Source organism: Diospyros lotus, chromosome 3, assembly GCF_014633365.1.
Source record: "Diospyros lotus cultivar Yz01 chromosome 3, ASM1463336v1, whole genome shotgun sequence".
Classification (NCBI taxonomy): Eukaryota; Viridiplantae; Streptophyta; class Magnoliopsida; order Ericales; family Ebenaceae; genus Diospyros; species Diospyros lotus.
Genome location: NC_068340.1, coordinates 32,934,057 through 32,951,660, shown reverse-complemented (window position 1 = coordinate 32,951,660; position 17,604 = coordinate 32,934,057). Strand labels below are relative to the sequence as shown.

The window sequence follows — 17,604 nt, the reverse complement described above, 5'->3', positions numbered from 1 at the left end:
ATTTCAAATTATTTAACAAACAATTTGATAAAAATTTTGAAATACTTCTCAATTTTATTTTGATCCGAAAATCATTCATTTCGAACTTATCATGATATTATCTTATCTTGCTTATTTTAACAAATACTACATGAGTAAACAAATAAAATATCTCAAATAATATTTTTAAATAAAGATTAGATTTAGGGTCATAATGTAATAAATTCATTTTAAGTTAAAATCTTTTTGATAAAGATAATTATTTTTTAAAAAAATTAAAAATATTTTAAAAATAAATAAGACATCACACATTGTATTTGATATTTAATAGAATAAATACATTCGTTAAAAATTTCTAATCCCAACAATGCAAAACAATTTTTGTGGCGGGTAACGTAACATAAAATAAAATAATTTATTCACAACTATATATTAAAAAGCACTCATTAAAATAATTTAAATATATAAAAAAATAATAGACGAATAAATAAAATTTGTAGTAAAAAAAAGAAAAGAGATATGATAATGAGCACTTAAATAAATATAGACAAACATGATTACGGGAGTATATTGACATCCTTTACAAAGAATATAAAAAATATAATTATGGGATAAAAATGATTAGGAATTATTAAAATAATAATTAACTCTAATAACAATTTTCTTTTTTATATAGAAGTAATAAAATTTTGCAATCTTATAATTCCATATGAATATATATATATATATATATAAACTCGTCAGAAGCGCATTGAAGCCAATTGGGCGATTGGATTCGCATAACCTAGACGAGAAAGTGGCGGTCGCTTTCCCAAGTCGCCAAGAGGAGATAAAAAAAAAAAGAAGAAGAAGAAGAAGAGGAATTGTATTCAAATATATTTCGCCTCCATCGATTGTGTGGTCCCATTTGGCTGCTTCCCCCCCTCTCCCTCTCTATCCCCATTATTCTCTCTCTACTTTCCCTAGGGTGTTCCAAAACTGTGCCGATCGAAATTGATGGGTGTGTTTGATGAGATGGGAGCCGATTTCAGGTAAAATATTCAATTCCTTTTCCCACCCATTAGATTTTTCTCGCCATTTCTCTTGTAGAATTTGTCGTCGTCGTCTCCTTCTTCTTGCCCTACTCCTTTTTGGTCCCGCGTACTCTGGGTTGTATTTTAAGTAATCAACTGCAGTTTGTTGTAATTCAGCTGAATTCTGTTGGTATTGTCAATTTTTTTGGGGGGTTATATTGCTGTTTTGTTTTTGATAATTGATACATGGGTTTGTTCGAAGACTGAAAATGTAGGGTTTTTGGATTGTGTACGATTCTGTATCTTAATTTTTTCCCCACTATTGGAATTGATTGCTAGGTTTGTCTAGAGACCCTAATAGAGTGGTTGATTGTTGTTCTATGCGTTCATATTCTGCGTTGGACTCCGTGGCCAGTTAAGGAAATTTGTTTGTGGCTGAGATTGGGAGGTGGATGTTGTTTGGCTGATTTTTTAGGATTAATTGGAGTTTATTTGGTTTATATCGCACTTGGATTAGATGGACCATTTTATGGTTGATCCCAATGGGCTGGATGATACTTCGGATTTTGAAGTTGATGAGATAAGGTGTGAGAATATAGCAGAGAAAGATGTCAGTGACGAAGAGATTGAAGCTGAAGATTTGGAGAGGCGAATGTGGAAGGACCGAATCAAACTTAAGAGGATCAAGGAAAGAGAAAAGCTTGCAGCACAGCAAGCTGCGGAGAAGCAGAAGCCCAAGCAGATAACAGATCAGGCTAGGCGAAAGAAAATGTCGAGAGCACAGGATGGTATACTGAAGTACATGCTGAAGCTCATGGAAGTATGCAAAGTGCGGGGATTTGTGTACGGTATAATTCCTGAGAAGGGTAAGCCTGTCAGTGGTGCATCAGAAAATATAAGGGCTTGGTGGAAGGAGAAGGTGAAGTTTGATAAGAATGGGCCAGCAGCTATAGCAAAATATGAGTTAGAGTATGTTGCCAATGGTAAGGGAGATTCTATTCAAAAGGGAAACCAAAGTGTTCTTCAGGATTTGCAAGATGCAACTCTGGGGTCTCTTTTGTCTTCACTGATGCAACACTGTGATCCACCTCAGAGGAAGTACCCCTTAGAGAAGAATATTCACCCGCCTTGGTGGCCCACAGGGAATGAGGAGTGGTGGGTGAAACTGGGGCTGCCCAAAGGTCAGAGTCCTCCTTATAAGAAGCCTCATGATTTGAAGAAGATGTGGAAAGTTGGAGTCTTAACTGCTGTTATAAAGCACATGTCACCTGATATTGCAAAGATCAGGAAGCTTATCCGGCAATCAAAGTGCTTACAGGATAAGATGACTGCTAAGGAGAGCTCAATTTGGTTGGGGGTTTTGAGTCGAGAAGAATCACTTATGCAGCAGCCTAGCAGTGACAATGGATCATCATCTGGCATAACTGAGGCACCTTTGGGTGGCCGTGGTAAAAGGAAGAAACCTGCTGTTAGCACTGACAGTGATTACGATGTTGATGGTATCGATGATGGTGGAGGCTGCGTTTCATCCAAAGATGACAGAACAAACCAACCATTGGATGTGGAACCATCCAGTCAACCCCAAGATATTGCATCCCAAACCTTCCCAGATAAAGAGGGACCAGAAGAGCAACCTACAAGCAAAAGACAACGTTTGCGGTCAAGACGTGCTGATCGACAGGCTGCACCTTCTTCTAGAGAGCATCTGCATGATGAACCAAGAACCATGCTGCCTGATATAAACCAAGCTGATGTACCTTCCAATATATATGGCATCCAAAACAACAATGACGCAACTGAAGTTATGAGACCTGTCGAGAAAGATCTTCAGTTCCACAACCGGTTACCAGCATCTGAGTTGGGTCAAATCATTTCCCTTCCTTCTGCCGATGCAATGACCACACAGAACATGTTTGCTAGTGGCAGGCCCTTGGCATATCCAGGGGTTCAAGAATTTGCACAGCATCGTCTATCCCAAAGCTCGAGATTGCATAATGAAACTCAAAATACCAGCTTGCTTAACGGTCAGAATTCCATGATGCATCAAGTTCAAGAATCAGAAAATTCTCAGTTGCAGCATGACCCTACATATGATTTTTACACTCCTCCTCTGGAATTTGGGCCCAGTGGTGACAGACGACAGGTTCTTAGGGCAGAAGTTTATGGTAACGTACCAACACTCGATAGATATGAAAATAATAATTCTGGAGGAGGCGTGCACCAATATCTGAAAGGCACATTTCAGAATGAGCAAGATAGACCTGTTGCAAATCAGTTTGGATCTCCAACGAATAGCCTGTCGCTGGATTTTGGAGTATTTAACAGTCCATTTAATCTTGGAATTGATGGCCCAGGTTCATTAGACACCAGTGATATAGACTTTTTACTTGACGATGACTTGATCGAATACTTCGGAGCATAGGCTGTCAGATGTTGTGAGTGGCATTTTTCATTAAGACATGACTTTTCTTCCTCTCTCCCAAATTCTGGAAGTTAACTAATCTTATCATGATGTTGTATATAAAAATGCAGGGACAAGAAAACCCAGTATTTGCAGTTGATTAATGGACCTCTTTCTGCTCTCAATTGGACCATTCTCGGTGGCGTTGTTGTTGATGCATCACAAATCTGTAAGTTATGACCTTGATACTCTCTCACTGCAAAATGCAGTGCACACATAATGAAAAGGTTGAAGATTTTTTGGGTTACTGTTGGCAATGCCATATGTGATAGTGAGGAACCGCCGCTGAGCAGCCCATGTACATGAGTTGACTTCTTTGATTGGCAAATAAATAATAGGATTTTGTTTATTTTCCTTGGACGAGGTTGAGGTTAGTGAACTTTAATTCTTGGAATGTTCATATCTTAAGTTGCTGAAACTGTATTGTGTTTTCTAGAATCAAATTGCTTCTTCGATAGCCCATTGATTCTCTAAAACAGGTCTCTGTTTCAATCTGTTTTGGGTATAGTAGCAGGTAATTAATTGTTTCGGAAGGTCGATGCTTGAAAGTTGAAATTGAACCCTACTTCCTCGGTTGGGAGGTGGCCACCCCAAATCCCAAATTCTATGCTTGTATATATTATGAAATATGGATATGGTTAAAGAGAGTTTGTAAATTTACGAAATACTTTAACACTATATATTAGATTTAATGTTAATATTATTTTAACGCAAATATAAAAGCAATACCAATGGAGATGTAAACTCAACACCTGGCCACTGATTGTTACGATGTTTTCATGGCAAGTCAATCATCCCACTCACCTTTTTTTACCGACCCAAAGGTACACATTTCCATATTGATGGTGCAAGTAATCATCGCATTTGTGATATTTGGGACTTCTAAGAAAAATTAAAGAATATGAGACGGTTATTTTTCTAGCAGAAACTAGCATGAAAATACCCTATTTGAAATAATTTTCTAAACTGTGGGCTTCTAGTGTAATTTTTCGAAGACTATTGGGGTTTTAGCAAAATTTTCAAGGTTTAAGTAAATACTTAAGTTGCAGTGGGTTTTTTTTTTAATATTTACACAAGTCATTGTGTAATATATCAAAAGTTAAAAGTCTAAAAATAAGAGGCTAAACTATAATCAAACCAAACATTGGGGGCTAAAGTAAGAATTTGACAAAGTTGAAGCTTCGTCCCCGGCTTCAACTTCGACCGGCTATGAAAACCTATGGTTTGGCTAATCACGACTTAGGCAACTTGTCAGCAAAATGAAGCCGATGACTGGCAGTTTAAATGTTGCAAATCTGACTTGTGATGAACAAAATTTGCAAAAATATTTGAGCTATTGATGGATGCTACAGATTTGGGTCGATTTGGCCTAGGTTCAGTCCGGGATTGAGCCTTGGAGACCAAGAAAGGCTTTAATTGGCATCTTTGGGCAGTGATTTCAGTTGAAATCATCTATAAAAAGGGCCACCATAGCTGAAGATGAGCGCACGAGTTTAAGGCAGAGGGAAAGATTATTGAGGGAAGTTGAGTGAGAGCTTTGATCAGTCAGTCAGTGATGAAGGTTTTGAATGTAGTTTTGGGGAGTGATTTGGTAAAGAATTGAGGGAAATTGGCCGAAAAATCAAGCCCTTGTAAAAAAAAAAAAATTAGTTTAGCTAGGGAGAAACTGTAATTGTAATGGCCCTTTTCACTAGAAAAAAAAAAAGAAAGAAAGAAAAGGAAAAAAAAATAAATTTTATGTGTATTGTTATTTATCATATTTGTTGTGCCATGTAATATATCAAAATTTATGCTAATAGCATTTAAGGTGAGATCATTGACATAATTACATTTATGTCATTATTTGGTCACGATGAAAATTACATTTATGACATAAAGCAAAATTGTTTTTTTTTTTTTTTTTAATTTGAAGGGGTAGGGACAAATAGCAATCCAATGTAGTAGAGTAGAGGCAAAAGGAGGTTGACAAATGTCCACCAAAAGCATTCCTTCATCATTAGGTAACCTTTTAGTCAGACAAATATCTAAAAATTAGAATCCCCTCTTTCACTCTCTCTTTCCCCCCCCCCCCCCCCCCCCCCCCAAAAAAAAAAAGAAAAATCTCTCCCCGTTACCATCCGCCACTGAAACCTCTGTAATCGAAGCCCTCCGTCGCAATGGCCGCCCCCACTGGCAGCTCCGGCGAGCCCTCCCACGTCCTGGAGCTGGAAACTCCACTCTTGGATTCCGAGGGCCCAAACATCCTCCAGCAAATATCGGAGCAAGGCGGCTACGCCTACGTTGGTATGGCGTCCCTGGCGGCCGCCGGCGACCTCCGTGCGGCCGAGGCGGCTCGTGAGATGGCCTGGGAGCAGCTCCACTCCGGGCCCTGGCACTCCGTTCTCCCCGTCTGGAGAGACGCCTACTCCATGGCCTGCCTTAATCTCGCCAAGTTCCAATACGGCAGGGGCGACTTCGAGGAGGTGCTGAGGGTTCTTGATATGGGCTTGATTATGGGGGGATTGGCTCTCCGCAAAGATTTGGACTCCGCCGTGGAGAAGGCGACTGCTAAGGCCAGTGCTCGTCTCAGCGTTCCCGAGCAAGGAACTGTGGAGGGCTCCAGATGCCGCTGTCTTGTTATTCCTCAAGAATTTAACGAGGCGGAGGTGAGGTTCGTCTTCTCTTTCTTCCTTTTTCTGTCTCTTTCCTTCTATTGTTCTTTGTTTGAGTTGATATTAGTAAAATAGGGAAAATGTCTGTGAGATTGAAGTGTCTTCTCTGTAAATGTACACAGCGAGCCCTAATCCCACTAAATGTAGACAGCTGCATGCTTTCCAGCTCGTCATCATCTGAATGGTTATACAATGCTATTGGAGAAGACAAAAGAACAAGCTCTAGATGATGAGGGCATTAAAGAACAAGCCCTAATCCTTGAGCAATATTTGAATGATTTGCATATGCAAAGAGAAATAGGTTGACTTGTCTGCTTTTATGTTGCATTTGAACATGTAGGCGCTTCAGGTGTTACCCAAGAAGTCACTAACTTCTAAGATTGTTGGGAAACGGTCTGGTCTATCCTTGGAGGGATTCCTGCGTGACTATTTCTTGTCAGGTTCTCCAGTTATAATCAGTGACTGTATGGCGCATTGGCCAGCCAGGGCAAAGTGGAATGACGTGGATTACCTAAAAAGGGTTGCTGGGTATCGCACTATTCCAGTTGAGGTTATCGCTTTTCTTGTTGTCATCATCAGATTTTTATTAGCCAAATTTGTTGCATAATGATAACTTTTCCTGGGATGTGTCATTCCTTCATGACTGTGAACATTATTCATAAAATTTATTATTTTGCACCCTAAGGTTTCACTTAGAATATCTGCATGTTTCATTGATTATGGATTTTGAATTTTTCTTGACATATGAGAATCATTCAGCAAACATAACACAGAAGAAGAACCTTTATGACTAGGGTGTGGTAGCTGGTTTAGCACAAGATCGTCTTTTCTCAACTTTGTGCTCTACGAGACGATTTTATGGTGAGGACAGTGTCATTATTTCTGTTTACACTGCAGTAGACAGTATCATTAAAGAACGCACACAATTCCATAAATATGGTATTTTGGAGGAAACATTTGCCACAGTACAAGAAGAGTAGGATGCTTACAAGAAGGGGTCATGTTGGAAATTGACTTGGTACAACCTTTGAAGAGTATTATAAATGAATAGTAAAGCTGAAATTATTGCCATCCCTTCCAAAAGAAATATTATCCATAAGGTTTTGAGAAATGCTTAAATTGCTGATTAATTTGTATTCCTGTATTTGGCATGCAAAAAGCTCTTTCATTGGCCACCTGGCAACCAATTCACTAAAACATTAATGCTTACTCTGTTAAACTGAAAACTGATTGAGATACTAAATTCTTCGTGGTCATAAAATATAATTTTCTGTATGACTTGCGTATTATTTTATCTCTTCCTCCTTTATTTATTTTTGGGTGACTTAGAAGCTCATTGTACATTCTGGTTATCAATAGAAAACACGCTCTATAGCTTGAATAGCTTTTTGGTCTTAAAATTTGTAAAGTTGAACATATTTTGCAGGTTGGTAAGAATTATTTATGCTCAGAATGGAAACAAGAGCTAATTACCTTCTCACGGTTTCTTGAGAGGATTCAGTCAAATGATTGTAGCTCTGCTGGTCCAACATATTTAGCTCAGCATCCTCTATTTGATCAGGCATGCATAACCCCTTTTGAAGATGCCATGTAATGGAAGTATAGCTATCATTAGGATTTGAACTACAGCTTGCTGTTATTGACTTGATATTTAAATGACAGATACAAGAGCTACGAAAAGACATTCTTATACCTGATTATTGTTTTGTTGGTGGTGGGGAGCTCAGATCACTCAATGCTTGGTTTGGTCCTGCTGGGACAGTAACACCATTGCACCATGATCCTCACCACAATATTCTTGCTCAGGTATTTCATACTGATTATAGTCACTGAAAAATCAGGAAATGGTGTCTCTTTTCCCAAGTTGGTTTACCACTTCCTAACTTCAGATGATTGTGTTTCTTGAACTCTGTAATTTTACATCCAAAAGGAGCTTGCTAATTTTGCCTCCACCTATGGAGCTTTAGTTGGAGTTTATCCTTGTACAAAAAATTGAATTAGAGATTGTCACTCGCTGAAAATTGCTTTAGCATTTCTCAACAAACGCAAACATAGAAGTTAATGACTGGAAATACATGTATATACCAAAATATTGGAAATACGCCGATATATGTTTTATACATTGGAAATACATGTATATACATGTTGATTTGTCCCACTGATGTGTAATACTAAAATACATCTTGTATAAAGAGCAAGAAGATCCCAACATCAGGATTAAGGATCAAAATATTGTTCCAGTACATAGATGATTAGGAATGTTTTAGAAATATAATGAAAATAAACACAAAAGGGAGGGAGGGTCTTCTTTTGCCTTCTGGCCCAAGTTGCCCTTCTCTCTGTCTCTAGCTTTGTTTCCTTCAATTTGTGTTCCTTCTCTCACAACACTTGATTGTCCTATGAAATCCACCCATTCTTGTCACCGATCCCGCTCATTCTGGACTAGATAAGATTAGGATAAGGGGTGGAATGATCTCTCAGAAACCTGTTTGACCAACGTAACTTGAACCAAACTTCCATCTTTGCCTCAGAAACAGTGATTGCTAGCCTTTTCTTGGGGCATGGAAACATCTTCTAATCACGGCCTTCATGCAAGTGCACCTTGGTTGATTAGGCACAACCATTCTCATAATTTTACCCAAAGAATTGGGTTCTTCCTTTTGATGAATGATGGGTTTAAACTATCAGGACTGTGGTTGCATTTTGTCTCAAGTCAATGATATAATATTGGGGATGTGCCTCTAATTACCGAAAGAGGCTTTGGTTTGGCAGCTCATTGCATTCTCATTGTGATGTTTTACATATTATTTCAGTTTGTCTTTCTGTGTTTTCCTTTTGTCAGTTATCTGATTAATTTGTAGGATGCACAACATCCTGGCTGTTCTCTTCAACTTTGGCTTATTGAAACATCAATTTCAGATTACGTGAACTTTGGTCTTTTCTAAATTCTCAGGCCAGAGAAAGGATATAGAGATGATTACTGAGAGCTTTTGGTTCTGATTCTGGTATTCCTTGTTCTTATTGCATGCACTTGATGGTGAATAATTCATCAGGCTTTTTGCATCAAATGAATTCAGACCCAAGATTAGTTATATACTTCGACGTTGGCATGATTGATGCTTTGATGATTACCTCATAAATGAGTATGCATGTTTGTTTAAAGAAGTGAATGACTAAGATGCAAGTTGGCTGTAAACCTTCATGAATAAATCTGAACCTTGTAATGATTAAGTCATCCTACCTCTGTTACATTTATGAAACTGCCAGTTACTTATTCATGATTCATAAAGAAAAAGATTTAGCGTCTGTCATCATGTGGCAATCGCAATTGGACAATTAATTAGTTAATAATAATATAGCCTAAATTGGATTTGTGTTGTTTATGAAGCCAGCTTCATTATTCTATGAATTTCTCCAGCTCTATCACATAAAACCCTAGACTTTGTGGGGGAATAAAAAACTAGAAAACAAAGGAAAATGAATTAATAGGATATCAAGGAATCTTGTGCATGACAATTTACTCTTATGGTTGGAGACTGGAGTCTGCATGTGGAGTTGGTTTTTATATCTTGAAAGACTGTGACGAAGAACGTCTGTCAAGGTATTTTGTTGTTTATAAGATGGTAAGGGCCTGTTCAGTTGTAGAAAACACTTTCTAATTTTTCAACTCCAATTTTCTATTGAATGATTGAATCTCTAATATGAAAACAGAAAACTCAATTTTCTAATTTTTCAACTTTATACTATGAATTGGAAAAGATAAAAAAGATGTTCTATAAATTCTTGGAAATGATGCTATTGGTTTTTGAAACATAAAATGTTAGGGCATGTTTAGTTGTAAAATTGAAGTTGAAAAACTAGAAAATGTTTTCTACAGCAAACAGGCCCTAATATTTTCTTGAGGAAGAAAACTTTGAGCTCCTTGATATCTAAGCTGTAGTTATATTCTTTGATGGAACTGCTTGACAAGATTTCTCTGTCAATAATCATTCAATCAGGGTAATTTTTCACGTCGGGGGTGGCAGGTATAAAGGTGACACCAAGAGATACCCTTTCAGTTCAGTGCAAGATGGTCATAACTTGTTTTGATACTGATTGTTTCTGACTTATGTTGTCTATAACTGTATTTTATATAGTGGTAGTGGCAAAAGGTAAGTGCACAGCTTAAATTGTGTGCAATAAGAGCACTAGATGTGATGATTGGTGATTGGGATTATGTTACTTGTCGTTGAGGGATGGTGAGTGGCAGCGGGAGAGAAGGTACAAATACAGCATATACTTGGAGACTTTGTAGCGTCTTTTTGGATTGGCGCGCGTGAGTTGTATGAAAGGAGTTGGCAATATCTTGTACGGGGAATGACCTCTAAATTCTAATGTTGAGGTTTAAATGCTTCCTGCTAGCATCTCCATTCAATTGGTCCTACTGTATTTTCTCATCTCTTTTCATATTCTGTTTTCCGAGGTTTCGTTCCACCTTGACCTGTTTGTCAGGGCCTTTTTTTTTTTTTTTTTCTGAATCCTTCACAGGTTTACAAGTTCTCCTTTAGTGATTGTCATCTGTGGGCTGCTCATTAATTTAAAAGTCAGAGCAAATAAGTTAAGAGCTGATTAGGTTGGTTGACAATCAGATTGCTTAAAAATATAGAATGCATTACACTAAGAATGTTAACAAATGTAGGACACTTGTTGTACTGGTGTTTTGTGTAGCCTATGGTCTCGTCTCATGGTGGTGTTATGATCTTGCTTTTTTACTTTTCTATTGCAGTTATTCCCTAACTTGTTGAGAATAATGATTTGCTGCCTCGTCGCAGGTGGTGGGCAAAAAGTATGTAAGGCTTTACCCTGCTTCTTTATCGGAGGAACTTTACCCACATAAGGAATCCATGCTTAGCAATTCCAGCCAGGTATCATATATATCTATGTGGGTGAACGTGTAAATTAACCTTTTTTAGATTAGTAAACGTGTTAATTCTCAAATAATTTCGCGTGAAGGTTGATCTAGAGAACATAGACGCGGACAAGTTTCCAAAGGTGCGGGAGCTGGAATTTATGGACTGCATTTTAGAGGAAGGCGAAATGCTTTATATCCCTCCAAAATGGTGGCATTACGTGCGCTCTCTCACCATTAGTTTTTCTGTTAGTTTCTGGTGGAGTCACGATTCCAGCTCCACAGGATCCTGATGAGTCGTTTCCCTTCTCCCTTTCTCTTTTGTTTTTCGACATTAATTGGCTCTGGGTTCAACCCAGAAAGGAGACACATCATCCGTAGACATGCATCTTAATTAGCCAGCCACTACTGCTCTTATACTCACAAACTAGCAGTTGCAATGCAATTGGCAACAAACAAACAGTATGCTGTTATGTATAGAGGCACTTGAAGCATTCCACGATTGATGATCGTGATCATCTATATATAATTTACACACGGACCCCCACTTCCATCTGTTTTAGTTTCTTCAGTGAAAGAAAGACGTGTAATTTATGAATCAATTATCAAAACATCTTTGATAGGAGTAGAAATCAATTCAAAGCTCTTTCTAGAAATCCTTAATTGAACAAAAGTTTAGATAGTTGATGATATAATTTTAAGTTGAACCTTGATATGTATGGAGATCTTAAATTGAACCTTGATAGGAAGATGGCGAGGTGGGTGGGAAGGGTCATGGTCCGTCTTCGATCAAATTCTTGAAAAATAATGAATAATGGCATTCATCTAGAGAAAAACATGAGTGAAGGAGTCAGAGTCAAGTCATTTCTTTGCCATTTATTATTGCGTTCGTTCAAGTTTCAACCCATCACTGAAGAATAATTAATTTTTGCAAGCCTTAATATAATGTGATTTAGCAGCCTCAAATCTGAAAGAACGCAGATTGAACAAGTTTAAGTAGCTGATGATATAATTTTGTGGTAACGACGGAAAGAAAACATCCAACCCTGTTAAGAATACTACTCTTGCCACTAGGAAGGACCAGGAAAGCTACAATCAGAGAGTAGAGTGGAAGAACTGGAACTCTCTGTGATGGGAGGAATAAGGGAACAATGGAAGAACGCAGCGTGGTGGAAGGAAGGCAGAGGATGGGACGAGCATCAAGGAAGTTTGGGGACAGAATGTGTTTGGCCGAGATGTCACGCATGAATAGCAAATTTGGTATGTACAATATGATAGCCCCAACCAAGTTATGCTTATATGTGTGTGGATCAGATCTTAAGTTGAAAGTCGATAGGAAGATGGCGAGATCAAATTATTGCGTTCGTTGGTGGGAGGGTCATGGTCCGTCTTCGATCAAATTATTATTGCGTTCGTTCAAGTTTCAACCTTCCACTGAAAGAATTAGGGAGGTATGGAATAAAAATTTATTTAGAGAAATATCATTAATTGATGACGAACTTAATACGCATAATATGATAGTTTTGGATGCCGAGTTTCTTGAATTCTTAAAACATACCAAAATGAATGCTTTTGAAAGTTAAAGGTATGCACATCTCAAATACAACGTGGATAGGATGAAACTATTGGGCCTAAACTTGTTTGATGACCAAGGCAACATGGGCAGAATTTTATTTTTCCAATTTCGACATGGACAAGGACAAGTATGGCCAGTCTTCCATCGACTTCTTACTGAACAGTGGCATTGACCAAAAGAATACAAGGGAAGGGGTTGATATGCACCGCTTTTCTTGGATGTTTATGAATATCTTGTGAAGACATGTATAACTCAAATGGGTTACCTTCCACGACCTATATGATTTTGCATATTTGTGAAGACTCTTAGCTCATGAAGACCTACTTGACTCTATTCTGAAGTTTGTGGAGAAGCTTGCAGATGTTTTCAAATGTGTATACAATGTGAAGTAGATGGTTAGCCATTGTTGTGAGCTAAAAATTAGCCTCCCTGGATTAGAGGAGTTGTCCAAGATTTTGAAGGTTGAGAGATTGGGGATAGCTCATCAGGCACGTTCAAACTCTCTATTAACAACTCTAGTTTACTTGAAGATGAAAATGAGTCGAGGCTTGTTGGAGGAATTGGTAAAAGGTTGTCTTTATGGGATCGGTGCAAAAATAAAGTGCCACCATTTTGCATTGCATTCTCTCAAACTATTACGGGAACTAGAAGAATTATTGCCTAGGTAATGTGAATATGATGTAGCAATAGACTTGTCATCTTTGTTTACTCTTTGTGGTTATTACTAACTACATCTTTAATACATCTCTAAGAATCTTGGGTACTACATTAATTTCAATTTCAAGTGTTATCTTTGTATAGTTTATGATTTACAATCAATGTGCAATGCATTAACTATCTCATTTGTTCTTTGTTACTAGGGGTGTTCACAGTGCAGTTTAAGGCATTTTCAATATGTTAAACTACATGTGCAGTTTTTTGTTATTCCAAACCATGCAATCTAGCTTGGTCCGTGGAAACCTCACCGACCGCGATTTGTCCAAAACATACATGAGACACAATCTAAAAATATCAAACAATGACCAACACCTATCAAAATTAAGTATAGTCTTAGCCTTTAAAAACCAGCCTCAAATATGAAAACACCCCGAATTGGATCAAAGAAGTAAGGATTGAATCATCAAATAAAAAAAAACCCTCAAAACGTCCACGGATTAACTTTACTCACTCAAACACTCAAAATGTCAAGTTCATCAAACAATAAAAAATCCTTGCTACTATTGAAATAAAAAACACATGTTAAAGTGAAATCAGTAGCCGATCAACAAGACAAGTTAGAATTCCTAAGATGTCAATACCTCTGCTCCACTTCAATAACACAATTAGTAAAAGGCAATTATGAGCAAGAAGAAATCAACATATAAATCAATGATATTAACTATCCAAACTCCAATCAACTATTAACTGTCATAGTAAAACAATAAAGACAATGCATAAAATCACAGTTTGTAGATTCTTACGGTATCTTCTTGGAGCCCATCAACTATTAACTATCCAAATACCAATCAATAATTATAACCAACTATTTAAAGTCATGGAGTTCAAAGTAAAATAAGTTACAATTCAATCGAGAATGCAAACTTAAAAGTTCAAAGTCTTCGACACAACTACACATGTCTATAACATAAAAATAACACAAAAGTCCCCAACATAATTCATGGTCAAGCAAACATGCTCCAACTTCAATTTCATCACTAATCAAGGTTTACAATATCTGTTGTCATAGTGAACTTATTTACAATATTAAGGCGAACAATAAAGTTAAAATGTTAGAATTAATACAAATAAAATAATAAACATGTTTCATGAGTAAATAAAAAATTATCAAATTCAATTAATTCATAAGTAACATGCTCTTGTGAGGTCATATCCAATGATAAAGAAGTGACTCTCAATCAATTTTGACAACAAATCAACGTTTCTACCATAGATGGACTCAATGAACTTTGAAAGTAATCAAACAAATCAACGTTTCTACCATAGATGGACTCAATGAACTTTGAAAATAATCAAACACCATACCTTCAGTGCTAAAAGTTGACTCAGAAGCTACTGTTAACACTTGGATGGTAAGAACATCTCGAGTAATCTGTGATAGGATATGGTACTTTGATGAAGTTACCTTATACCATGCCAATATATCAAAAGTTTTATTTCTTATATCCTTATTAGGCTCATCTATGTACATTTCAAGTCATTTTTTATTTCAAATGCATTATCTTCAATACATTCTTTCTCAAAATCATATTGAAACATGTTAACATCATCATCATTAGAATCCACAACTAGAAACTTTTGTTCAAAAGTTGTCCCAATTTGTTTATCTTCTGGTGATTGTCCATTTGAGCTATTTGTTGTGTAAAAATGCACCAACTTCTCTAGAGTGCTATTGATTGAATCCATTATGGTTTTAATTTCATCTTCAGAATAGAGTTTATGCAAGCAAAATGCCACATATTTCATCTTATACCTAGAATCAAGCATAACCACCATATAAAGAAGTATATTTTATTTTTCAATGTTGCCCAAAAATTATCATATTTTGTCTTCATGCTAGAAGCCATATCTTTCAAGATTGATTAGTAAGATAAACTCCATTTCATTAGTCGAGAGCACATTACAAATTTCATGAAAACAATTATTTGTAGTAAAATTGAAAGAAACACTAAACTTGAGGGTAATATAAAGTCTTCAAAAACTTACAGAATGTTGCACAATTCTCCTATTCTTTAGAATTTGGTGGCCCAATAGGCTTTTTCCCATTTTTATCCCCTCCACAAAAATATTGTGAATAGAGCAAATCCACTTCTTCCAACAATTTAAAAGCATCAATAAATCTTAGTGCATGGTTCAACATTAAATAAGTGGAGTTCCACCTTGTGGACACATCCAAGCACACAAGACCCTTTTCTTCTTTAAAAGTATTTTTCACACAACTTTTGAATCTTATCAATCTTGAAGGAGAAACTCTAATATATCTAACTACATTACATACATCCATAATAGAGAAGTTCAATTCCTTTAAGCCATTACACACTACCAAGTTTAGAATATGAGTTGAACACTTCACGTGTAAGAATTTACAAATAACACTCTTCCAAATCTGTAATCTTTTTTTCATGTGTGTAATAGCCCCATTGTTAGAAACAACATTGTCAATTGTGATTGTGAAAACCTTCTCAATACCCTATTGTTTCAAACATGCCTCAATTGCTTTACTAATTGTCTCTCCTTTATGATTTGGAATTTGATAAAAGTTCAAGATTCTTTTTTGCATTTTTCATTCAAAAAATGAATTGTAAGTACCATATAATTGACATTTTGAATGTAAGTCCATGTATCAGTGGTGAGGGAGACTTTTTGTGAATTCTTAACAAAAAATGATTTCAACTTTTTCTTCTCATCATTATAAAGACTAATTTTATCTGTAACAATTGTAGTGCGTGAAGGAAGATCAAACTTAAAGCATGCAGTATCACAAAATAATCTAAAACCTTATGTTATGAGTAATTTCTGAACCACCTCCTATGGACTAGACTCTACCAAGCAGGCCGACCCAACCTCCCGAAGTCCAATGGGCCTAAAGCCAAGGACACCTTAGCAAGGTCATAGATCACCAAAATTCGAGCTCATACAACGAGAGTAAGCGGGCCCTCGACAAGGTCTTTAGCTAGCTGCCCAATCCATTCAACTCGCATGACAAAAATGTTGCGTAATAACCGGAGGCAATGTCCACATGCCTTATCTAAAGCAAACTGAATCCCTGATAATGCGAAATGTATTCCTGATTTTATGGAACTGATAAGGATATATTATCCCCATAATATTGTCATTTCATATTTAGGAGTCATTCAAATTGTAAACACCCTATTCTATAAATAGGGGTAAAAAAACCATTATATGGGCATGATCAATTATATATTGTTACTCTGCCAAAATTATCAGAGAATAGTCGTGGAGTAAGCATAATTCTGGGCAAACCACGTAAAAAACTCTCTTACGTATTGTTTGATATTGGTGCTATTTGTTTCTTCTCTTTTCATTCGTGTTTGTTTTATTAGTGTGGACCGACGAATCACGGTCGACCAATTCTGAACGTCGACACCTTCTTACTCCATAAAGCTAAATGACAATTCATCAATGACAATCATTTTGGCACATGCAATTCTGTAAGTTGTCTGAATAAATCCGACAACTAGAAAATTACTACATGCAACACTTTCATTCCCATTATCACTATTCTTTTGAAAACGTAAAATCTTCTGCTTTTTATCTTCTAATCTGTAAGGGTTCTTCTTACATTGATTGTTTACATGGTTCTAAAGAGTATTTATCTCATTTTTTTTACTATCACTTGCATAATCTTTACCACAATAGTTGCACACAACTCTAGGATTAAAAGGGTCATCCTCGCTTTTTTTTTTTTAAAAATGATCCCATACTTTAGATAGTTGCCTAGGTTTCTTTTTCATAGCTTTGGCCTTGAATCAAGGGTATTGTTCATTTAATTGAGATTTCTCATAGATGAAGGATTGGAGCTACTACCTTCTTTCATCTAACAATCACAACATTGAAAACATATTCACATATCACACAAACACAACAACACTAAAATAATTGATGCTATAGAGAAAATGATTGCAAACGAAATGAGAGCCCAAGGGATGCAACAACTACGAAAGGAATTCCTATGATTGGTCAGTCTTCTTTTTCAAGTCCTGTAACAACTAGAGGCGCCATATGACATCTATACATGTGCATATGCTTCTTAGGATACAAATGTTGAAGTGGACAATATAAACCAATTATGAATTAATAGTCCAAGAGGCCTAGGGGAGTGAATGACAACTAAACCTATATTCAGTTTCATTATTTTTTTATAGAAAAAAATTTAATACAACAAATAAACTAATAAATATGAAATGAGTTACAGGCACTTGTCAAACAAAAATAGCTTTACACGATCTTGAGATATGACATGAATTTTTTTTTTTTCAACCAAAGCATTGTGAGATTACAAGCAATTATCTCTGCCA

The 17,604-nt window shown here is 36.6% G+C and overlaps 2 protein-coding genes across 4 annotated transcripts; both read left to right on the top strand.

Moving 5' to 3' along the window:
• The first annotated feature begins 845 nt into the window (after positions 1–845).
• On the top strand, positions 846–3,813 carry LOC127798270 (ETHYLENE INSENSITIVE 3-like 3 protein). Of its 2 annotated transcripts, XM_052331724.1 has the most exons (3): positions 846–1,010; positions 1,332–3,427; positions 3,525–3,813. In XM_052331724.1, exon 2 carries the CDS (start codon positions 1,510–1,512, stop codon positions 3,412–3,414), a length of 1,905 nt encoding a protein of 634 aa, XP_052187684.1. In that variant the 5' UTR covers positions 846–1,010; positions 1,332–1,509; the 3' UTR covers positions 3,415–3,427; positions 3,525–3,813. The 2 variants fall into 2 exon arrangements, with proteins under 2 accessions (XP_052187684.1, XP_052187685.1); XM_052331725.1 differs by lacking the exon at positions 846–1,010 and having other exon boundaries at positions 1,017–3,427.
• A 1,695-nt stretch (positions 3,814–5,508) lies between these two features.
• Positions 5,509–11,529, top strand: LOC127798141 (lysine-specific demethylase JMJ30). Of its 2 annotated transcripts, XR_008022340.1 has the most exons (7): positions 5,509–6,098; positions 6,445–6,654; positions 7,531–7,665; positions 7,767–7,910; positions 9,058–9,109; positions 10,916–11,008; positions 11,097–11,124. XR_008022340.1 is itself a non-coding variant. In XM_052331486.1 (6 exons), exons 1-6 carry the CDS (start codon positions 5,610–5,612, stop codon positions 11,283–11,285), a joined length of 1,260 nt encoding a protein of 419 aa, XP_052187446.1. In that variant the 5' UTR covers positions 5,510–5,609; the 3' UTR covers positions 11,286–11,529. The 2 variants fall into 2 exon arrangements, 1 of the variants encoding a protein (XP_052187446.1); XM_052331486.1 differs by lacking the exon at positions 9,058–9,109 and having other exon boundaries at positions 5,510–6,098; positions 11,097–11,529.
• The last annotated feature ends 6,075 nt before the right edge of the window (positions 11,530–17,604 follow it).